The sequence below is a fragment of the Erythrolamprus reginae genome, chromosome 7 (genome assembly GCF_031021105.1).
Source record: "Erythrolamprus reginae isolate rEryReg1 chromosome 7, rEryReg1.hap1, whole genome shotgun sequence".
NCBI lineage: Eukaryota > Metazoa > Chordata > Lepidosauria > Squamata > Dipsadidae > Erythrolamprus > Erythrolamprus reginae.
Window position 1 is genome coordinate 44637626 of NC_091956.1, and position 24568 is coordinate 44662193.

At 37.5% G+C, this 24568-nt stretch overlaps 2 protein-coding genes across 11 annotated transcripts in view; one reads left to right on the forward strand and one right to left on the reverse strand.

The window, feature by feature from the left end:
* Positions 1 to 22456, forward strand: part of LOC139170349 (polypeptide N-acetylgalactosaminyltransferase-like 6) — a 306275-nt gene extending 283819 nt beyond the window's left edge. For all 10 annotated transcript variants that reach the window (XM_070757439.1, XM_070757437.1, XM_070757438.1 and 7 more), the window contains one exon: positions 21753 to 22456. In XM_070757439.1, the coding sequence (XP_070613540.1) occupies positions 21753 to 21923 (171 nt within the window). In that variant the 3' untranslated portion in view covers positions 21924 to 22456. The remainder of the gene's footprint in view (positions 1 to 21752) is intronic.
* On the reverse strand, positions 11981 to 18311 carry LOC139170000 (tigger transposable element-derived protein 1-like). Its single transcript, XM_070756703.1, has 3 exons — positions 18143 to 18311; positions 13678 to 13791; positions 11981 to 13455 (listed from the first exon to the last, which is right to left on the reverse strand). The coding sequence occupies exons 1-3, from the start codon at positions 18309 to 18311 to the stop codon at positions 12038 to 12040; spliced, it is 1701 nt and encodes a 566-aa protein (XP_070612804.1). The 3' UTR covers positions 11981 to 12037.
* Positions 22457 to 24568: the final 2112 nt, after the last annotated feature.

Below are 24568 nucleotides of genomic sequence, written 5' to 3' on the forward strand. Positions count from 1 at the left end.
GGCCATCATTATCCCATGTTACAAGCAGGATACTAAGGTTGGCTGGATAGTAAGTCTTCGATTGAGCTAAAATATGAGCTGGTGAAGTTTGGCAATTGACAATTATAGATTATCCACACATGCCAAAACCAGCAGTATGCAGTTATAGGAAAGTGATATATTCACTTTCTTATAGTCCATTCTACCCACGCAGATTAAAATGTGCAGGAAAACATACTATAGAAAAACAGATTTATAAATATGTGACAGGTGTCTTACTTGGCATTTTATGAAAAGTTAATCATAATAAGTCCAATTGAAATTAATGCTTTATATTTAGGGGGGTGTTGAGTTTTATCTACATTGGCATCTGCTATATTTTTATGTAACAAATAATACTGTCTCTCCAGTAAAAAAAAAACACAACCTATTACTGACTACATTTCTCTGCTTGTGAGATATCCCCACAATATGCATGTATCATTCTGATACTTGGATTCAAATTCAAATAACTTTATTGAGGTCATTAACCAGCAGAAATAAAACCAAATAAAAAAGAGGGTGATACTTGGATTTGGCTATTGTAATATTAACTTTTTTCCTTTTTTGAGTACAATGTCTTTCAGGCTATATCTCATTAAAATATTTACTCATCAGATCAGTTACCAATTTGGTTCTAATTTTACAATTTAGCCCTTGAATCTCATGTAGAATAGGGAATGGCATTAACAAAAACCAAACTCTGTTTGCTCATTTACTTATTATATATTTTTCACATTGATTGGCAGCCATTCTCCATGACATCAGTCAGATTATCAGGAACAGAATTTATTTATTTATTTTTTATTTATTATTTAGATTTGTATGCCGCCCCTCTCCGCAGACTCGGGGCGGCTCACAGCAAAATACAACAAATCATGACAAATCCAAATAAATTTAAAATATTTTAAAAGATTTAAAAAGAACCCCATTTACTAACACACACACACAGAAACATACCATGCATAAATTAGACATGCCCGGGGGAGGAGTTTCAGTTCCCCCATGCCTGACAACAAAGGTGGGTTTTAAGGAGTTTACAGAAGGCGGGGAGAGTAGGCGCAGCTCTAATCTCTGGGGGGAGTTGGTTCCAGAGAGTCAGGGCCGCCACAGAGAAGGCTCTTCCCCTGGGGCCCACCAACCGACATTGTTTAGTTGATGGGACCTGGAGAAGGCCCACTCTGTGGGACCTAATCGGTCTCTGGGATTCGTGCGGCAGAAGGCGGTCTCGGAGATATTCTGGTCCAGTGCCATGAAGGGCTTTAAAGGTCATAACCAACACTTTGAATTGTGACCGGAAATTGATCGGCAGCCAATGCAGACTGCGGAGTGATGGTGAAACATGGGCATACCTAGGTAAGCCCATGACTGCTCTCGCAGCTGCATTCTGCACGATCTGAAGTTTCCGAACACTTTTCAAAGGTAGCCCCATGTAGAGAGCATTACAGTAGTCGAACCTCGAGGTGATGAGGGCATGAGTGACTGTGAGCAGTGAGTCCCGGTCCAGATAGTGCCACAACTGGTGCACCAGGTGAACCTGGGCAAACGCCCCCCTCGCCACAGCTGAAAGATGGTTCTCTAATGTGAGCTGTGGATCGAGGAGGACGCCCAAGTTGCGAACCCTCTCCGAGGGGGTCAATAATTCCCCCCCAGGGTGATGGATGGACAGATGGAATTGTCCTTGGGAGGCAAAACCCACAGCCACTCTGTCTTATCCGGGTTGAGTTTGAGTCTGTTGCGAATTGCAAGAAAAGGAAAGTTAACTACAGTATTACTTTGCCAATCCCATTAGATTTCAAGATTGTCACATCGAGTGTGTGAGTTACCTAATTTGATATAACATTAAAGTCAGGGTTCATGCTATAGCAATTCCTGCAGCTTCAGTGGAACCATGCCCCTTATGGTGCCTAGCCAAAGCAGCGGATTTCCCCCCCGCTTTTCTCTCCTTGTGAGAGAGATTCAGGGGGAGGAACCTGGGTGGGGAGAACCTTTAATAAAAATGAAAAAATTTACAGAACTCTGGGTTGCAAGAGGGAGAAAGGTTAAATGGAAATACTATGGGTGATCGAACAATTATGGCGTTGAATATAAATGGTTTAGTATCGCCGGTGAAAAGGTATAGATTATTGAAATTAGCGAAAGAAAACTATGTGGATTTCTTATTTCTTACTGAAACTCAAGGGAAGGAAAAAAACGGATAAACTGATTGAGAGTAAAGAATGGAAATATATTTTTGAGAGTAGAGGAGAAACAAATTGTAAAGGAGTGGCCATATTAATAAATCAAAGAAATGTTTTTCAGGTGATACAAACAAAAGGGGATAAAGAAGGAAGATTATTATTTGTAAAAGGAAAAATGAATCAAAAGATGATAACGTTAGCAGTAATATACGCTCCAAATGTAAATGCTAAACAATTTATTATGAATGCAAAACGTAAACTGGATTTATTTTCAGAGGGGACGGTGATATTTGATGGGGATTTCAATGTAGAAATAACAGCTAATAACAAAGAAAAGAAGCAATTAAATTTGAATAAGTTAAATATGATAGATTTACACGCTGATAATTCAAATAGAGGGACATATTATTCAGCAAGACACAATAAGTTTAGTTGTATTGATTATATATTCAAGAACAAAACAGGAAATATTCAAGTTAAAAAGGCAGAAATCAAAAGTAATGGGATATCTGATCATGCAGCTATAACGGCAGTTATAAAGATAGACCCTACTGGCAGACAAAGAATTTGGAGATACAATACAATTGTCTCAGTAAGTGAAGAAAATAAGGAAAAAATTCAGAAAGATATTCAGGAATTTTATGAAATAAATCAAAATGACGGGATGAGACAATCAGTTATCTGGGACACGAAGAAGGCAGTTATTAGGGGTAATCTAATTAGTATGGAGTCTTATATCAGAAAAGGTTGGGGGATGGAAAGGGAAAAAAGAATAAGGGAAATAGAATCAATAAGAGAAAATTTGAGAATAACCAGAAATAGAGAATGGAATGACTTGTTGAAACTTAAACAAAGACAATTAAAGGACATAGAGGAAGAAAATTGGAATAACATGAGAATAGCAGTGAAACAGAGAATTGAAATATGGGGGGGGGAATCAACATTACAAATGGCAAAATACCTTAAAAAAAGAAAAGAAAAATTAAAAATAAATGGTTTGAAGGATAAGGATGGAGTAATGAAATATGGTAACAGAGAATTAGAAAATGTAATAAGAGAATTTTATGCAAAACTATATGAAAAAGAACATGTTATGTTACAAGAAATAGAAGTTAAAGAAAGGCTGAATGAGGAAGAAAGACAAATGTTAAATGCAAATATAACAAGGGATGAAATAATTAAAGTGGTAAAAGGGTTAAAACCCGGTAAAGCACCAGGCCCCGATGGATTTACAGGTGAATATTATAAAACGTATATAGAAATTCTATTACCGCATTTGGAGAAAATGTATAACAATATCCTCATAACATTAAATGTTCCACAAACATGGAAGGTGTCTGAAATTGTAACAATTCCTAAACCAGGTCGAGACTTAAAAGAACCAGGTTCCTACCGCCCAATTAGTCTGCTAAATCAAGATTATAAATTTTTTATAAAAATTTTTAGCAAATAAGTTGGAAAATATATTGCCAAGGATAATTGGGAAAGACCAGTATGGTTTTATAAAAGGGAGAAGAATATATGAGCCAATTAGAAATATAGTGAATGTGCTGCACCATGCTACCAAAACTAAAAGGAAAATGGGATTACTAAAGTTAGATGTTTACAAAGCTTTTGACAAAATAAATCATGTATTTGTTCCAATTATGCAATAGTTTGAATATGGGGAAAGGGTTTTGTCAAATAATAAAAGAAATATATAAGGACAATACAGCCTACGTCAGAGTGAACGGAAATAGAACGTAGAAGATAGGAATAAATAATGGGACTAAGCAGGGATGTCCCCTATCCCTGATGCTTTTTGCAATGGCAATTGAAACATTGGCAAATAAAATTAGAAAAGATATACAATGGAAGGGATATCAAATAGGAAGTATGGAATTAAAATTAAATTTATTTGCAGACGATGCTATAATAGTTACAGAAACACCAATAGATATGATTAAAAGAATGATCATAATACTTCAGGAGTTTAAAAACCAATCATGGTTAAGAGTGAATATGGAAAAATCAGAAATCATTTGTTTAAATACAGGGCCTAAAGAGCAAATTGAAATACGGAAGGTATCGGGTTTAAAACTGGGTAGCAAGAAAATGAAATATTTAGGAGTATGATTATTAAAGAATCAAAAAATGGTGGAATTTAATTATAATTTAATATGGAAAAAAATTCAGAAACAAATGAAGAACTGGAAAAATAAAAATTTGAGAAGATTGGCTAAAGTAAGAGCTTTAAAGATGATGATTATCCCAAAAATGCTATATATTTTACAGGTAATGCATGGAACCTTCCCAACAAGAAAGATAAGAGAATGGGACACCAAATTGAATGTGTGGATAGAAGGTAATAAAAGACCAAGGATTAAAAAAAAAAGGCTGATAGCAACGGAGGACGAGGGAGGCTGGGGAATTCAATTCAATTCAATTCAACTCAATTTATTGGATTTATATGCCGCCCCTCTCCGAAAACTCGGGGCGGCATATAAATCCAAGCTTGGAGTATTTTTTTTAATAATATTTTTATTGATTTTTTCAAAGTAACAGACACAACAAACAAAACATATAACACTTAATGGAGCTACAGTCGCTCCACTCAAAGTAGAAGTCTTCATATAAAAGTAAAAAATTTATCTGTAAAATACATATTGTTATATAGAGTAAAAATTTCAATCTTAATATAAATCTAAATCTGTATCAAAATTTATAAATATATATGTGAAAAAGAAGAAGTTTTTATGAAAAAACAAAGAGAAAAAAGGGAAGGAAAAAAAAGAGATGAAAGAAATTTATATTTGTACTAATAATTACCATCTTATACAATTCTAATACTAAATTCAAATATGCTAGATAATATAGCAACACACTTATCACTTATTCCTTGTTTCCCACCTAATATATACTTTCTGCCAGATATCATAAAATTCTGATTCTTCTTGATTATTTAACTGTCTCGTCATCATATCTAATTCGGCACAGTCTAAAATCTTCTTAAGAATATCTGTTTCTTTTGGAATCTCACTATCTTTCCATTTTTGTGCAAAAACTAACCTAGCTGCTACTAATATATGAACTATCAGATAATATATATCTTTTTTGTATTTATAATTTGATATGCCCAATAAAAAAAATTCTGGTGCTTTCTTGATATCTAATTGAGTTATTTCTTTCAACCATTTTTCTATTACGTTCCAGTACTCTTTAGCTTTTGGGCACGTCCACCAACAGTGATAATAGCTACCTATTTCTATTTTACATTTCCAACAATTAGGTGAATTAGTTTGGTACATTTTTGAAATTCTACTTGGTGGTAAGTGCCATCTATAAAACATTTTGATCTGGTTTTCTTTATAGGCAGTTGACTTTGTTATTTTCCAGTTGTAAGTCCAGACCTTTTCCCAGGTATTCAGATCTATCTCTCTATTTAAATTTCTACACCAACTAATCATGTTGTCCTTTAATATCCATTCTATATTTTTACTATTAATTAGAAATTTATATGTTTTCCCTATCAATTTTCTTTGATCTGTGGTTAGTAATGTACCTAATATATTATTATCCTTCCTAAGTATATATGTTGTTTTGTCTTTATGAAATCTCGACTTGATCTGTGTATATTGCCACCAGTCTATTGCCAGACCCGATTCCAACAGTTCCTGCTTTGTTTTCAAATTCCACTGATTATCTACTAAATCTTTATATTTCCAGATCTTATCCTCTTGTAATAAATTTGGAAAAGTTATGGCTTCAATGGGAGATATCCATTCCGGCATAACTAAAAAGTGATCTTTTTTAACCTCATTCCAAACATCTATAAGTGCTTTCCTAATAATATGTCTTTTGAAATAGGAATGTATTTTATACTTTTCATACCATATAAAGGCGTGCCATCCTAACATTAAATCATGTCCTTCTAAATTTAATAATCTTCTATTTTGTAAAGTAAGCCATTCTTTGGTCCAAGTCAAAGCTGCGGCTTGATAATATAACTTCCAATTTGGACAGGCAAGGCCTCCTCGCTCTTTTATGTCTTCTAGGTTTTATGTCTTGCCATATAAATTTTTTTGTTATTCTATTTAATTCTATAAAAAAATATTTCCCTGGATTAATTGGAATTACTTGGAATAAAAATAATACTTTGGGTAGAATATTCATTTTGATTGTGGAAATCCTACCTAGTAGAGACAATTGCAAATTACTCCAGGTCTTTAAATCATTTTTAATTTGTTTTAAAAGTTTGGTATAATTATCTTCTTTTAATGTCATAGATTTTGCTGTTATCCAAATACCTAAATACTTAACTTTTTTTGTTGTTTTCATATTTGATTTTGTTTCTAGTTGTTGAATCTGAGAATCTATCTATATTTAGTTAATATTTGTGTCTTATTTTTATTTATTTTCAAACCGGCCAGCGATCCATATTCTTCTAACTGGTCTATTAACTTTAAAATAGAATTTGATGGATCTTCTAATATAAAAACAACATCGTCAGCGAAAGCCTGTAGTTTATATATTTCTTTCTTAATTTGTAAACCTTTTATATTTTTATCTTTCCTTATCTTTATCAATAAAACTTCTAGTGATAAAATAAATAATAATGGGGAGATAGGACAACCTTGTCTAACGCCTTTTTGTATTTCAAAATTTTCTGTTTGATCATTATTTAAAATAATTTTTGCTGTTTGAGCAGAGTATATGGCATCAATTATGTTGAATAATTTGGTTCCAAAATTCATTTTGTTAAGTAATAATTTCATAAATAGCCAATCCACATTATCGAATGCTTTTTGTGCGTCTAAAAATACTAATGCCATTTGTTTTCCCAGGTGCTGTTCATAATATTCTAATATATTTATGATTGTTCTCATATTATTTTTAATCTGTCTATTTGGAAGAAACCCGTTTTGATCTTCATGTATTAATCCAGACATAATATTTTTTAATCTATAGGCGTATACTGAAACAAAAATTTTATAATCCACATTTAATAATGAAATCGGTCTATAATTTTGAATTTTTTCTCTCTTAGTATCAGATTTATGTATTAAAGTTATTAATGCTTCAGACCATGTTTTGGGAATTTTGTCATCTGATATTATATTATTAAATGTTTCTAACATATTTGTTATAAGTATGTCGCTGAGTTTATAAAACTCAGCAGGTATGGCATCTGGGCCAGTGGCCTTGTTATTTTTCTGATATTTAAGTGCTTGCTGTAGTTCTATCATGGTAAATGGTGCATTTAATTTCTGTTGTTGGTCTTCTGTTAAGATAGGTAAGTCTATTGAACTTAGGAAGTTGAAGATTTCATCTTCATTTTTATCTTCTTTTTGATATAGATTTTTATAAAATTCTAAGGCAATTGCTTTCTTTTCCTCAATTCTATGTTTAAGTATGCCTTTGCTATCTTCTAGGTTTTTTTATTATTTTTGCCTCTTTTTGGTTCCTTAGTTTAAATGCCAACCAGCGACCTGGTTTGTTAGCATGCTCAAAATATTCTTGTTTAGCCTGTTTAATTTTTTCAGCTACCTGTTCTTGTTCTATTAAATTTATTTTGTGTTTAAGTAGCTCTCTTTTCTTTTTATTCTCATCTTCACCTTGATTATTTTGTGATATTATTTCTAAGTCTTTTAATTCTGTCCTCAATTTTTGAAGTTGACATTTCTTTTCTTTATTTATTTTGCTGTATAAGATATTGTTAATCCACGTATATAAGCTTTTACTGTATCCCATAAATTTTGTGCTGTAGTATCTGTATTATTATTTAGATTTTTTTAAAAATCCAATTCTTTTTCTATCCAATCTTTATATTGAGAGTCTCGTAAAATATTTCTGTTCATTCTCCAATATCTTGGTTTTTTGTTTCCCTTCCAAGTAATTGTCAATGGATTGTGATCCGCCCAATCATTTAATTCAATTTCAACATTTGAGACATACTCAGAAATCTGAGTTGAGATCCATGCCATATCTATTCTAGTCCATATTTTGTGCGGATTTGAAAAAAAAGTATATTGTTTATCTGTGGGGTGGCGCTCTCACCATAAATCCTGTAATATTAATTCTGAGGTAAGTTTCCAAAAAGTTACAGGCAGGATCGTTTTCTTTTTTTTATTTTTCTTATTACCTGAATAGTCCATTTTGCTATCGGCTATTGCATTAAAGTCTCCAATTATGATCATATTATCAATAGATAATTCTGTTATTTTCTCATGTAGTTCTTTGTAGAATAATTTTTGATTTTCATTTGGAGCATAAATTGATATAATGACGAGAGGTCCTGTTTCTAGATTTATTTGTAAAATTAAAATTCTACCATCATTATCACTGTAAAGTTGTTTGACCTCAATCGTTTCATCAATATAGACCGCTATACCTCTCCTTTTTTTCCGCAGCTAAACTGGTAAACAAATTACCTAATTTGGAATTACATAATAAATCTCTACTCGTATTTTTAATATGAACTTCTTGTAAAATCATAATTTGAGCTCTTAGTTTTTTAAGTTTTGAAAGTATTTATTTTCTTTTTCTTGGATGATTCAATCCATTTACGTTTACAGAGAAAATTTTTAAGTCTGAGTACATTTCTATTAATAGTACTTTTTAGCTTCTCTAGGTTCTTGAAGTCTTGTACTTACTACCAATTCTTGTTGTGGTTGAGATTGCTTGTTCTTAGGGTCTTGAGTTACTTCCTCCCCCCTTGAGGTCGCTCCCCTTTCCTCTCCTCCTGCTCCGATTTCTCTATATGATATGTCATGCCTAAACAGACCGGATTGTTCGTAAAAGGCTCTTGCTTCGTCAACTGTTTCTAGTTTTATTCTGGATCTTTGCCAGAAAAAATAAATTCCTTCTGGAATCAACCATCTGAAAATTATTTTTTCTTTAATTAAAATTCTTGTTAGGAAGTAGTATTCCCTCCTGCTTTCACGAACTCTTCTTGGTACCTGTTTTAGTATTAGAACGTCTTTACCTCCATCTTTTAAACTTTCATCTCTCGACCAATTCAGAATGTCATCTCTTACGGTTTTCCTGATAAATTTAATGTGTACTTCCCTTGGTAGATTGTGTTTTCTCGCATAGCTAGTTTGAACTCTGTAAATTTCATCAATCTCTTTGATTACATCCTGAGGATCCATCTGTAGAATTTCGCCCACTATTTCCGCCATTTTCGAGCTTAAGTTTTCGTCTTTTTCTTTGTGTACATTTTGGAACCTCAGCCCGTGTGAGGCTCGTTGTAATTCAAGATTGGTGATGGCTTCGTCAAAACCTCTGTTAGCCACTATACTGTGATCCTCGAATGCATCCATTCTCTTTTTTGGCTTTCTCTATTTTGTCATCCACCTTCTTCCTCCATTGTTCATTTTCTTTTAAGGTTTGCTGCATCACTTCAATTTTTCCGTCCATTGCTTGAACACTTCCTTTTACATTTTCCATCTCCGACTTCATTTCTGCTTTTATACCTTCATAGTGTTTTGGGGCCTCTTCCCGTGCATCATCTCTGTTAGCTTGTATAGAAACTTGAAGCAAGGCCAGTGTATCTTGAATAGTCTGTAAAAAACCAAGCTTGGAGTATTATAGGGACGCATATCATATTGATAGGCTAATGGAATTACAATTATTAGAGGAAAAACCATGGGTAGAATTAGAGAAAGAAATTAATGACATTAAGGATCAGGAATTATTATTTAGGAAATGGAATAAGGTAGAAATAAATAGACTATTAGACCCTACTAAAGCGATAATAGAGAGTTGGATGAAATGGCAAGATAAATTGAAAATGACAAACTCTAAATTAGCAACGCTGCATGTGATAAATACAAAGAAAGAAAGTAACCTCACAAAGATAATATGGGAACTAAGGAGGAAAGGTATACAGAGAATAGAACAGTTATATGAAAGGGAGGGAAGAATTAATAGAAATGAAATAGAGAGGTGCCTGGGAAAACAAAACTGGTTACAAATCAATGCAATAAACACATATTTAAGTAAAAGGGAAAATAAAGAAATATTTATGAGACAAGAAATAAATTTAGAAAAGATACTAAGGGATAAGTGTAAGAATATAAAAGCACAAACAGGTAACATATATAGAGAATTATTACAAGCGGAAGAACAAGTAGTAAAAGGACTGACGAGATATTGGCAGGACGACTTAGAAATTGATGAATGGGATATGGAAGGTATAATTGAAAATATTAAAAAAATTAAAAACACAAGAATAAGAGAGATGAGAAGAAAAATACTACATAAATGGTATTATACACCAGTACAATTAACAACGAAGAAAGGAAATTGTTGGCATGGGTGCAAGGAAAAAGGAGTATTTATGCATATGTTTTGGGAATGTAATAAAGTTCAAAAATTCTGGAAACAAATACAAATGGAAGTGAATAAAATTACGAATGGTACAGTGGTCCCCCGATTATCGCGAGGGTTCCGTTCCAGGACCCCTCGCAATGATCGGTTTTTCACGAAGTAGCGCTGCGGAAGTAAAAACACCATCTGCACATGCGCGATCTTTTTTTTTTTTTTTTAAAGGCCGCGCATGCGCAGACGGTGGGGCGACGGCAGTTCGGAGGCTGGCAATGGTTATTTTTCATGCCGGCCACCCCCCCCAGTCCAATTTTAACCTGGTTTTTTTGTGCTCTCAAGTTGCTAGCTCTCAGTGAGCACACTACACTTTATGATTTCCCAGTCCAATTTGAACCAGGTTTTTTGGCCCTCCCAAGTTGCTAGCTCTCAGTGAGAACACTACACTTTATGATTTCCCAGTCCAATTTGAACCAGTTTTTTGGCCCTCCCAAGTTGCTAGCTCTCAGTGAGAACACTTACCACTTCTGATTTCCCAGTCCAATTTGAACCAGGTTTTTTGGCCCTCCCAAGTTGCTAGCTCTCAGTGAGAACACTACACTTTATGATTTCCCAGTCCAATTTGAACCAGGTTTTTTGGCCCTCCCAAGTTGCTAGCTCTCAGTGAGAACACTACACTTTATGATTTCCCAGTCCAATTTGAACCAGGTTTTTTGGCCCTCCCAAGTTGCTAGCTCTCAGTGAGAACACTACACTTTATGATTTCCCAGTCCAATTTGAACCAGGTTTTTTGGCCCTCCCAAGTTGCTAGCTCTCAGTGAGAACACTTACCACTTCTGATTTCCCAGTCCAATTTGAACCAGGTTTTTTGGCCCTCCCAAGTTGCTAGCTCTCAGTGAGAACACTACACTTTATGATTTCCCAGTCCAATTTGAACCAGGTTTTTTGGCCCTCCCAAGTTGCTAGCTCTCAGTGAGGACACTACACTTTATGATTTCCCAGTCCAATTTGAACCAGGTTTTTTGGCCCTCCCAAGTTGCTAGCTCTCAGTGAGAACACTTACCACTTCTGATTTCCCAGTCCAATTTGAACCAGGTTTTTTAGCCCTCCCAAGTTGCTAGCTCTCAGTGAGAACACTTACCACTTCTGATTTCCCAGTCCAATTTGAACCAGGTTTTTTGGCCCTCATGTCCTCCTTCCATCCCTCCCTCCTTCCATCCCTCCCTCCATCCCTCCCTCCTTCCATCCCTCCTTCCTTTCGTAAAAAGCACTTAAACAATGACAGAATAAAAAAACCCAGCCCTCACCTGTTTGAATTTCATTCACTCAGTCATTCATTCATTCTTCTCTATGCCACTCAGTCCCAACACTTTCAACCCACAAATTACCATTTCCCATCCCCTTAATGTACTGTACTGTACCTCTACCTGTACCTGTAACCTGTACTGTACACATTGAATAACACTTAGTCATCCTGATAGAAATAACAAAAATATTTATTTACATTTTTACATTTTTGGGGGGGGTTAGCATAACTAGGATAAATCGGGATCTTCTTCTATCACCATGTCTACAATGGATGCTGCAGGTGATGGTGTGACAGACCTCGTGGTTTTCATGACAAACATAGTTATGGGCAGTTGTTGGCGCGTTTTCTTTTGCTTGGCTAACATGGCTCTGTATGGTGAAATGGTGTTGTCAAGGGAGGCCTTAAATTGTATAGAGCGAGTCATGTTGGGATCCCAAAGTTCCGCCATGCGTTGGAGATTTGCAGCAGCTCTGTTCATTTCTGCAAGCCGCTCAAGCGTTAGGCCAACATCTTCTTCTTCCTCAGATTCTTCAGCTCCCTCTACCTCCTCTTCTTCACTCGCTGACCTGGTCAGCTCCTCCAGATCTCCGTCTGTCAGCGGTAGGCCATGCTCATCAAGCAAACCATTGACTTCCTCTGGTGTCATGTCAACGAAGCCTTCTCCACCCAGTGCCTGTGCCAGCTTCACAGAGTTCTGGACTGCAGCATCTTGAATTTCTTCGGGAGCAAATCCCCTGTGAGCATGCACCACTTCTGGCCACAATTTCCTCCAGCAGGCATTCATTGTCTGTGACTTCATATCCAGTAAGGCACTCTGAATGTTCTTCAGACAAGATGCAATTGTGTACTGACGCCAGTAGGCCTTCAATGTGAAGTTTTCATCAGCATCCATTGCTTCCACGATGCTTCCAAGAGAATTGCGCATGTACAGTGCCTTAAATGCGCGGATAACACCTTGATCCATCGGCTGGATAAGCGATGTGGTGTTTGGTGGCAAGAATTCGACTTGCACCCCATCATGTTCATGTGCCAGGTCATCATGACCTCCAGCATTGTCCATTAGGAGAAGCACTTTGAAATTGAGTCCTTTGCCAGCCAAATACACCTGCACCTGTGGGATGAAGCACTGATGAAACCAGTCCCGCGTGAGGGGTTTTGTAATCCATGCTTTAGGATTATGCATCCAGTACACTGGCAATGCATTCTTATTTCTGTTCTTGAGGGCTCTTGGATTTCGTGACTTATAAATTAGCCCTGGCTTCAGCAAAAATCCTGCTGCATTCCCACACATGATCAAAGTCACCCGATCTTTCATGGCCTTAAAGCCAGGGGCTTTGGCTTCATCTTGCATCAAGAAAGTCCGTGAAGGCATCCTCTTCCAGAACAGGCCTGTTTCGTCCATGTTGAACACCTGTTCTGGAAGGTAGCCCCCTTCTGCAATTAGGTCTTTAAACGTGCCCTGGACAAAGTTTTCGGCTGCACCTGTATCTGCTGAGGCAGCTTCTCCATGCAATGACACACTCTTCAGGCCATAGCGCCATTGAAATCTGTCAAACCACCCTTTGCTTGCTGTGAATGTGGCTGGGGCTGAAGAAGCAGACGATGTTGATGGCTGGGGGTCATCAGAGTCAACAACACCTTCATCTACAGAGAATGACAGGAAAGGGAGAGAGAAGTGACTTGAATGAAAGCATACAGTCCTTCCATCCCTCCCTCCTTCCATCCATCCCTCCCTCCTTCCATCCTTCCCTTCTCTCCCTCCTTCCTTCCTTCCTTCCATCCCTCCCTCCTTCCCTCCCTCCCTCCTTCCTTAAAAAACACTTAAATACAGTATGTAATGACAGAATAAAAAACCCCAGCCCTTACCTGGGTTTCCCTCATCTGCATCGCCTCCTTCTGTGTGTTCAAGACAGTTGTACAATTGCTGCGCCTTGGTTCGTATAGTGTTCGTATCCAAAGCAATGCTCTTTTTTCGGCAGTCTTGTACCCACACAGACAAAGCAGCTTCCATCTTCATAAGGCATTTGTTTCTAGGCGTCACTATTCTTTTTGCAGCCTTGTTGAATGATATCAGAGAAGTTTGCCTTATCTTCTTCTCATCTTTCCTAATGTATCGCACAGTCGATTCGTTGATCCCATAATGCCGACCAACCTGTACATTAGAACGTCCCGCTTTCAGCATGTCCAAAAGTTCAATCTTCTCCTTGATTGTCAGCATCTTCCGGGTCTTTTTAGCATCGCCGGCTCCACTCCGGGTGCAACGTTTAGGTGCCATCTTCCACGAAGTCTTCACAAAGAGCTCCAAGAAACAGATCCAAGAAACAGATCCAAGACACAGATGCAAGACACAGCTCCAAGACACAACAACTCCAAGACACAACAACTCCAAGACACAGCTCCAAGACACAACTCCAAGACACAGCTCCAAGACACAACTCCAAGACACAGATGCAAGACACGCAAGCTCCAAGAAACGGCTGCAAAAGTTGCAAAAGTTTCAAAGCAAAGCAAAGCTGAGCAAACAACACTGATTGGCCGAGATTTCTGTCCATCAGCAATGACAACGGTGATTGGCTGAAATTTTGCTGTATCACCATTGCCGGGCAAACTTATTGCAATGGCAAAGCTGATTGGCCGAGATTTCGGCCAACCAGCAATGCTACACGTCAGTTTGGTGATGACGCGTGACGTCATCGGGCGGGAAAAACCACGCACGTATTTTTAATTTATTTTTTTTAAAAAAATCACGATACAGCATTTCGCAAAGATCGAGATGGTATCAATTGCTGAAAAATCGCGATATAGCGTTTCGCAATGATCGAGATCGCGAAACGCGGGGGATCACTGTAATTGCAAAATAACTAAGGAAGCAACATTATTGATAAAAAAATAGTGAAGTAAAAGAATATGAAGAAATCAAAATTGCAGCGATAGAAAGTGCCCAGGCAACTATAGTGCTTGGGTGGAAAGATGACAATAAATGGACGATAAAAAATTGGTGCAAATACATGGCGGATCACATTCACTATGAAATTATGGAAATTAGACTACATAATTATAATGAAGAGAAATTAGCAGCAACAATGAGGCGGTGGGAGAAGGTTAAAAATTATATATTAACAACATCAGTAAGCGATGCAAATGTAAGAAATAAAATTCAATCACTCTATAAAGAATGAACAATGTAACCCAGAGACAAAGCAAATGAAGGATACAAAATGGATTCTTCCCTGGTGAAGGGATTTTTTTTTCTGTATGGTGATGGTACACTTTATGCTTTCTGTTTTGTTTTTTGTAAAATTCTAAAAAAATCAATAAAAATATATTTTAAAAAAATAGCAATTCCTGCAGTGGATATTATAAGTGAATGCAAAACATGGAAATATTATTATTATTATTATTATTATTATTATTATTATTATTATTATTATTATTTTAATTAGATTTGTATGCCACCCCTCTCCATAGGTTCGGGGCGGCTAACAACAATAACAAAGACAATGTAAGAACAAATCTAATAATTTAAAAAACACTAAAAACCCCATTATTAAAAGCAAGCATAGACACCAACATACCATGTATAAACTGTATACGCCTGGGGGAGATGTCTCAGTTCCCCCATGCCTGACGGCAGAGATTGGTCTTAAGAACTTTACAAAAGGCAAGGAGGGTGGGGGCAGTTCTGATCTCCAGGGGGAGCTGGTTCCAGAGGGTCGGGACCACCACAGAGAAGGCTCTTCTCCTGGGTCCCGCCAAACGACATTGTTTAGTCGACGGGACCTGGAGAAGGCCAACTCTTTGGGACCTAACTAGTTGCTGGGATTCGTGCGGCAGAAGGCGGTCCCAGAGATATTCTGGTCCGATGCCATTAATAATAATAATAATAATAATAATAATAATAATAATAATAATAATAATAATAATGGGTGTGGTGGTGGTGGTGGTGATTATTATTATTATTATTATTATTATTATTATTATTATTATTATTATTATTATTTATTAGATTTGTATGCCACCCCTCTCCAAGGACTCGGGGCGGCTCACAACAGCAATAACAATACAGTACAATACAAATGCTGTTCTGTTCAGGTTGTATGTGACCCGAAGTCAAGTTTGAGTCCCTGTAAAAAATTTTCCCTGCATATCTGAAACTTGAAATTTCATGACTTTTCATCATTTCAGGGGTTCTCTCTATGAGAATTTTTTTTTGGGGGGTGGGGGGTTTCTTTCTTGCTGAAAAAAAAACCTCCCTAATGTTATGTTCCCGGGTCTATTTGACCCGGACTGCAAATTGATCATTTTAGGTACTTATATTTGGTCTTTTTGAAAGCTTTTTTCACCTGGAAACAAGTTTGAACATTTCTGCACACAATGGAATGAAAATTGAACTAAAAAAATTAATCCTTATTGGTTTATTTTGCACATAAATGTGCCTCCCCCCATTTTTGTGAAAGTTTTTTCAATTTATGGATAGTTTTGCTTGCAAAATGCATTCTATTTTACTGGAGTTGGTGTGGGATTGGTAGCTTGAACATTTCTGAATATAATAAAAATATAAAGGAACTGAAAAAAATGATTCTTACTGGTTTTTTAACATCAGAAATAAGCCCCCCCCCTCCTCGGCTGCTTGCAATCATTTTCATTTTTTATTTTTTTATGCTCCAAATCCGAAATATTCTTTAAAATCTTAGGCATTCATTAACTCAATTTAACAATGCTGATCATCAAAAAATATGTTTGGGGTGGTGGCTAATTGTTTTCTGGGCAAAAAAAAATCATCACTTCGAGTCTGTTTCTGTTCGTATATGACCGGACCAAAAAAAATTTTTTAGGTACTTGAATTTGATCTTTTTGAAAACCTTTTCAACTGGAAAACTAGTTTGAACATTTATGAACATAATGATATGAAAATTGAACTGGAAAAATTGAGACTTATATTTTTATTTTGATCAAAAAGCCCCTCCCCCCATCCTTTCTGAATTTCGTGTCAATTTATATTTTTTAAGGCTACAAATCCCTAAGGAATTTTCCCCCAAAAGGTTTGATATACTAAATTGAACAATCCTGAACATAAGAAAAATATAAATGAACTGAAAAAATGATTCTTATTGGTTTATTTTTGAATATAAGACCATATTGTTTTATACTCGAGTATAAGCCTACTCGAGTATAAGCCTATTTGAGTATAAGCATGGGGGCCCATTTATGAGCAAAATAAACCAATAAGGATCATTTTTTTCAGTTTAATTTTCATATCATTATGTTCAGAAAGGTTCAAGCTACCAATCCCACACCAAAATAGAATAGTAAAATAGAATGCATTTTGCAGGCAAAATTATCAATAAACCCAAAAGTTTTGATATTCTAAATTGAACAATCCTAAACATAAGAAAAATAGAAATGAACTGAAAAAAATGATTCTTATTGGTTTATTTTTGAATATAAGACCATATCGTTTTATACTCGAGTATAAGCCTACTCGAATATAAGCCTATTTGAGTATAAGCATGGGGGCCCATTTATGAGCAAAATAAACCAATAAGGATCATTTTTTTCAGTTCAATTTTCATATCATTATGTTCAGAAAGGTTCAAGCTACCAATCCCACACCAACTTTAGTAAAGTAGAATGGATTTTGCAAGCAAAACTATCCATAAATTGAAAAAACTTTCACAAAAATGGGGGGGGCACATTTATGTGCAAAATAAACCAATAAGGATTAATTTTTTCAGTTCAATTTTCATTCCATTGTGTGCAGAAATGTTCAAACTTGTTTCCAGGTGAAAAAAGCTTTCAAAAAGACCAAATATAAGTACCTAAAATGATCAATTTGCAGTCCGGGTCAAATAGACCTGGGAACATAACATTAGGGAGTTTTTTCGAACAGAACAGCAGGGTTAAGAAAAACAAGTTAAAACCCATTATTACTAAAAACAATCAATGCTACACAATCACACCACACTCAAATGCTACAAGTCCCCCTATGCCTGTTGACATAAATGGGTCTTCAACATCTTGTGGAAGGCGAGGAGGGTGGGGGCAATTTGAATCTCCGGGGGGAGTTGATTCCAGAGGGCCAGGGCCACCACAGAGAAGGCTTTTCCCGTAGGTCTCGCCAGATGACATTGTTTAGTCGATGGGACCCAGAGAAGGCCAACTCTGTGGGACCTAATCAGCCACTGAGATTCGTGTGGCAGAAGACGGTCCCATAGGTATTCTGGTCTGATGCCATTTAGGGCTTTATAGGTCATTATCAACACTTTGAATTGTGTCCGGAAACTAATCAGCAGCCAGTGCAAGCCGCGGAGTGTTGACGAGACATGGGCACATCTAGGAAGGCCCATGGTTGCTCGCACGGCTGCTTTCTGCATGATCTGAAGTTTCCGAACACTCTTCAGAGGTAGCCCCATATAGACAGCTCCATGTAGAGACATGAGGTAGTAAAGGCAGTGCTTTACTACTAAGCTCCCACTACCATGGTGGTTTTGGAAAGCCATGTTCTACAAAACAATACAGGGCAGAACATTTACCGGTATGTATATTGGCTTGATATTAAAATCCTTGAAAGCAGGGAAATTATCTGTATAAATACTGGACAATTTTTCCAAGTTCACTCATTGCCTACATTTGGATCACTGCACACAGAAATGGAGGTATGGATGATAGATAGATAGAAAGATAGATAGACAGACAGATAGATAGATAGACAGACAGACAGACAGACAGACAGACAGACAGACAGACAGACAGACAGATGATATACATAGAAAAGGGGTGAGGAGAAGCAATTATCTTTCCATAAGAAAGAAAAGCAGATTGTCATTTATTTTCTTTTGGGATGATTTTTTCCTAGTGTAATATATATATAATGTTGTGGTTGGCTCTGGGCCAGTTCCTGCTCCAAGGACTGTGGGGGTTGATGTGGGAGAATCCTCACATTATCAGAGGCCGGTTTTACTGCCAACAGCATCCAATAGTGAAGCGTCTGTGTCAGGGGAAGATTCTGGAAGTGAAGAAGGATTACCGAAGGAGGTAATTACAGGCAGCCCATTAGCTAATTATCCCATTAGTGAACTATCATCATCATTAGATTCAGAAGAGGAGGCATTCATATATGTTCACAGAGACAGGTTGATGTCAAGGAAGGAACAACTGCGCAAGTATTATAGGAAATGAGGGAGAATACCTGTGGCTCCTGCAATTAGGCTAATGGGGCTGCTGATAAATTGCCAGTGTTGTTGCCTCTCGGCGTGGGAGATTATCCATTTGGTGAAAGAGAACTTCAGAATTTTACAAGGACTCTTTTGAACTGTTTCAGGATTTTACCAGGACCCTTGGACTAATTCACAGTTAAGTTCAGCTTGAGGACTCTTGAAGTGGGGTGGCTGTGACGTCTTAGCAGCTGCCTTTATCTGCTTTGCTTTTGTTTTGGCTTATCACAGCATTCAAAGTTTGTGGTTTGTGGGAGAGCACTTTGGCTGATAAAAGTGCATTGGAACAGTATTTTTTCTTTGTGATAAACTGCCTTTGTTTACTTTACAAGAGATGGTGTGTTTGAATTTACACTTCAGACTTAATTGGGGCTTGTAACGTGACCCCCGGCATTATATATATATATATATAAATATATACAGTGGTACCTCAAGATACGAACCCCTCGTCTTACGAACAACTCGTGATACGAACCCGGGGTTCAGAAAAATTTTGCCTCTTCTTACGAACTTTTTTCGAGTTACGAACCGGCGTTCGGAGACTGCTGGGAAGCCGCACGGCTGTTTTAAAAGGTGACAGCCGGGCGGCGGGGCTTCCCAGAAGCCTCCCGAACGCCGGTTCGTAAGTCGAACAAAGTTCGTAAGAAGAGGCAAAATTTTTCTGAACCCGGGTTCGGGGGGGTGCTGGCAAGCCCCCCAGGCCGGCTGTGACCTTTTAAAACAGCCGCGCCGCTTCCCAGCTGTTTCCTGAAGTCGAACGCTAAAGCCGAACTTCCACGTTCGGCTTCGGGAGACAGCTGGGAAGCGGTGCGGCTGTTTAAAAGGTCGCAGCCGGCCTGGGGAGCTTGCCAGCACCCCCCGAACCCCGAACCCGGGTTCGGGGGGGTGCTGGCAAGCCCCCCAGGCCGGCTGCGACCTTTTAAAACAGCCGCGCCGCTTCCCAGCTGTTTCCTGAAGTCGAACGCTAAAGCCGAACTTCCACGTTCGGCTTCGGGAGACAGCTGGGAAGCGGTGCGGCTGTTTAAAAGGTCGCAGCCGGCCTGGGGAGCTTGCCAGCACCCCCCAAACCCCGAACCCGGGTTCGGGGGGGTGCTGGCAAGCCCCCCAGGCCGGCTGCGACCTTTTAAAACAGCCGTGCCGCTTCCCAGCTGTCTCCTGAAGCCGAACGCTAAAGCCGAACTTCCGCGTTCGGCTTCAGGAGACAGTTGGGAAGCGGCGCGGCTGTTTTAAAAGGTGACAGCCGGCCTGGGGGGCTTCCCAGCACCCCCCCCCTGAACCCGGGTTCGGCATTCAGGGGGGGGTGCTGGGAAGCCCCCCAGGCCGGTTGTCACCTTTTAAAACAGCCGCGCGGCTTCCCAGCAGTCGCCGAAAGCCGTTTTTTTTGCGGGGGGGTTTTTGGTTGCACGGATTAATTGACTTTACATTGTTTCCTATGGGAAACAATGTTTCGTCTTACGAACCTTTCATCTTACGAACCTCCTCCTTGCACCAATTAAGTTCGTATCATGAGGTATTACTGTATATGTAGATTGTTCTGAGTTCGGGTTTTGCCCCATGTAATATTTTGAATGTCTATGCGACATTTTGGTGAAATCACATTCACCATCATCAGGCTGAAGTTGTAAACTTCGTGCTGCTGTAAATATAGTTTGTTTGCAACTGCCATTTGTTCCTTAGTGGTAGGGGTGGAGATTTGGTTTGAATGTAGCAAATAGATTGGGTGGCTGTGTTTTAATGATTTGATTGGTTGGTGGAATCACATTTAGTTGAAGGATTGACATGGTGATGATTATGATATGTTTTTTTGTTTAGGGCTGGTTTCCAAATTTCTGGTAGGCGGGACGTGTCATCACGTTTATTCATACTGAGGGGGTGTTTTTCTATTTCTATGGCTAGGGAGCCATTGGGTTTTTTGTAGAGTAGGACATCCAGGAAGGGAAGTTGGTTGTTGGTTTCTATTTCCATGGTGAATTGTATTTTGGGGTGTAGGCTGTTGAGATGTGTGAGGAAACTATCCAGTTTTTCTTTCCCATGTGACCAAATTACGAAGGTATCATCTACGTATCTAAGCCAGAGTTTGGGTTTGTATTCAGATTTATCCAAGGTGTTGGTTTCAAAGTATTCCATGTATAAGTTTGCGATGACGGGTGACAGGGGTGATCTCATGGGGGCTCCTTCTATCTGTTTGTATCTTTGTCCATTGTGGATGAAGTATGTATTCATCAGGCAGTGGTTGGTCATATCTAAAATGTGCTTCGGGGCTGACAGCCATCCAAAACAAATACAACCCCCCGAAGCACTTCTTAGATCTGACCAACCACTGCCTGATGAATACATACTTCATCCACAATGGACTCTGCTAAACAAATAATTCTCTCACCACTGGCAAATTATTCACTAAGGCTGCATTACTGTTATCATTAGTCTTCTCATCGTTCCTATCATCCATCTCCGTCCTCTTATGATTGTATGACTGTAACTTGTTGCTTGTATCTTTATGATTTATATAAATATTGATTATTTCCTGATTGCTTATTTGTACCCTATAACAATCATTAAGTGTTGTACCTCATGATTCTTGACAAATGAATCTTTTTTTAATGTACACTGAAAAAATATGGACCAATGACAAATTCCTTGTATGTCCAATCACACTTGGCCAATAAAGAATTCTACTCTACTCTACTCTGTTCTATTCTATTCATTGTTTTTATTTTCATTCCACAGGACAAAACTTTATTCCATCCTGTGAGTGGCAGCTGCATTGATTGCAATCCAGCAGAAAAGAAGATTTTCATGAATAGATGTGATCCTTTATCTGAAACTCAACAGTGGATTTTTGAGCATATTAATATGACTGTTATAGAAAAAATTATCAGCAAAGAAACTAGCTCTTAAAGAGAAACAGAAAACAAACTGTTCTGTATAGCATTTTGGCTAGCATCTGGATTAGAGGAATCAGAAAATACGTTTTCCTAGAGCCAGGAAATCTGTCCTGAAGATTAAGCAAATGCCAGGGCAGAAGCCAGCCACATATCACTGCAGATGGACAATATCTGAAGAACTTGGCTAAGAACATTACCAGCTGCTGCTGAGGCTTAACTGCTGATAATTCCCTTGCTGGTCAAGGAAGAACTTTATTTAAAATAATAAAATGATTCAAATGCTCAGTGTTGATAAAGTTAAGCAAGAATTTTAGAGTTTCTCAGGTCAAACCCTGCTATAGTGAGTAGGTACAATTAGTTGTTGTTGTTTATGGGTAACTAATGGAGTGCATGACTGCCATGGGGGATGTTCAAATGGGCATTGAATTAACAACATGTATGAAATGCTGCCAGAATTGTGGGGGAGATGTGTTCTAATGCCATTTCATCCCTTCAGCAAATGTCTTGAGTCAACAGGTTATCTAAATAAAGGTTCGCAGCAGAGAATTGATAGCCTCCTTGTTATGTTTCTTTTCAATACTGAATAGGGAATAGATTTTTTTTTTAAAAAATTTTTAGGGTTGTATTTTTGAATGAAGCATGGAAATTATTGTTAAAGTTTGGAAATCCCATTTTTTCCTGCAGTTTAACAAATAATAATTTTTATCAAAGCAATTAAATAAAATTCCCATCATTGGAAATGTTAGCTCCATCAGTGTTACTGAACAATCACCTGAAGTCATTCACATCTAAGACATCATTTATAAAAGAAACAGAAAATGATAGAGAAAACTCATTTTTATTAGGAGCATGTTGCAAATTTTTCAGAAAGAATTTGTTTTTGAAAATCTTCATTCTGTGCCTGTCATCTATTAAGAAAATTACTACAACAATTTTTAAGTTGATAGAAAATGCATCATGAATCTATCAAGAAAAGCTATATTTCCTAAAGCTAAGAGATATTGTTTCATATTAATAAAAAAAAAAGTATTATCCAGAAATATTAATCCAGAAATAACTATTGTCCAAAGAGGCTTAACTCCATCTAAAGCTTGATAAACAGCCAAACAAAGACTCCCAGCACTGGCTACCAGACACTAGGGAAGCAGAAAACAAGAAAAAAAATGCCCTATTCTGCAAAGAATCATCCAAAATGTAATCCCAATTGCAGTGCAATAACACAGTAACAGCAGAGCCACAAACAGTAAAAACTGAACACTACCGGAACATATGGGAGAAAGAGAAGACATAATACCAGTGCAAAGAAGCTTCAGAACCTGGGACCAAATCACAGCTTCCTCCCAGAATGGAAACGTAAGAAGAGCCATGCAGAATAAGGCCAAAGTCGATCGAGTCCAGCATTCTGTGTCACACAGTGGCCCACATGTACATGGGGATCTTGAGCAGAAAGAGAAGGTAAAACCCTCCCTTGCCCTTGACCCCCAACAAATGGCACCCAAGGGAATCCTGGCTGCCTCAACCAACATAGAGGCAGCACTTGTACATCCATTTCAATAACCATCAAAACACTTGGCATCCATGAATCTGTCTAATCTTGCCTTGAAGCTATCATGGCTGACAGCTGTCACAACCTCTTCTGGAAGTGAATTCCATACACCAATGACTCTCTGGGTGAAGAAATATTTCCCTTTCTTTCTATTTCCAGGTACTATCACAGTAAAATCATCCAAAAGATGGTCAAACTATTAAGAGCTAGACCATAATCTCATACCAAACTGGTTTCCTTAATGTTAAAAAGTTTAATTATATTTTAAGACATTTTTTTCGAGCTTGGATGCTTAACAGTAACAGTAATTCATGTGCATCAGTATGTATATAAAATTCTTTTAAAATCTGTACAGTACACTAACTGTTCTTAGTAGCAAAGTGACCCTCTCTTTAAAAAATGATAAGCACAGATAAAAGTATAACTGATTCTTCTAACAAGCTAAGGCTTAACAGTGTAGTCAGTCAGATGACAACAATGTAATAGCTGTTTTATATGATGAAACAATATCGCCAACTGCAGTGATGTGATATTTACTGGCAGTCTTACACGCAGCAAATGACTCCAAGTAAGAAGGACAAAGAATCCATCTTTGTTTATTGCTAGTAGTCAATTTGGTGATGAGGGACCCAGACAAGTATTTGGGGGTCCTTTATCCTGTATTATTCTTGTTCCTGTGAATTTAAGTCTGTTCATCTCAATATCTAAATTAATCTTGTCCCAGTTTTAAAGACAAGTAATTCCTGTAATGATTACAGAAAAGGGTGGTCCTTTTAAACAGCAAGGTAAGAACTACCGTATTTTTGGTGTATAAGATGCACCGTTGTATAAGATGCACCTAGATTTTAGAAGAGGAAAACAAGGAAAAAAGTATTCTGAACCAAATTGTGGAGTATTATATTGTTTAATAAAATACCAGTGTAGCAGAATACGTTTTACAATCATGTATACTTTTTAAAACCATGTGCACTTTTTACAAACTTCAAACTTGACAGCTTCAAGACTTGTGGACTTTAATTCCCAGAATTCTTCCACCAGTCATGCTAGTTCAGAAAAGAGAGTTGAAGTCCACAAGCCTTAATCTTGCCAGCTTTGAAGACCCTTGCACTCCT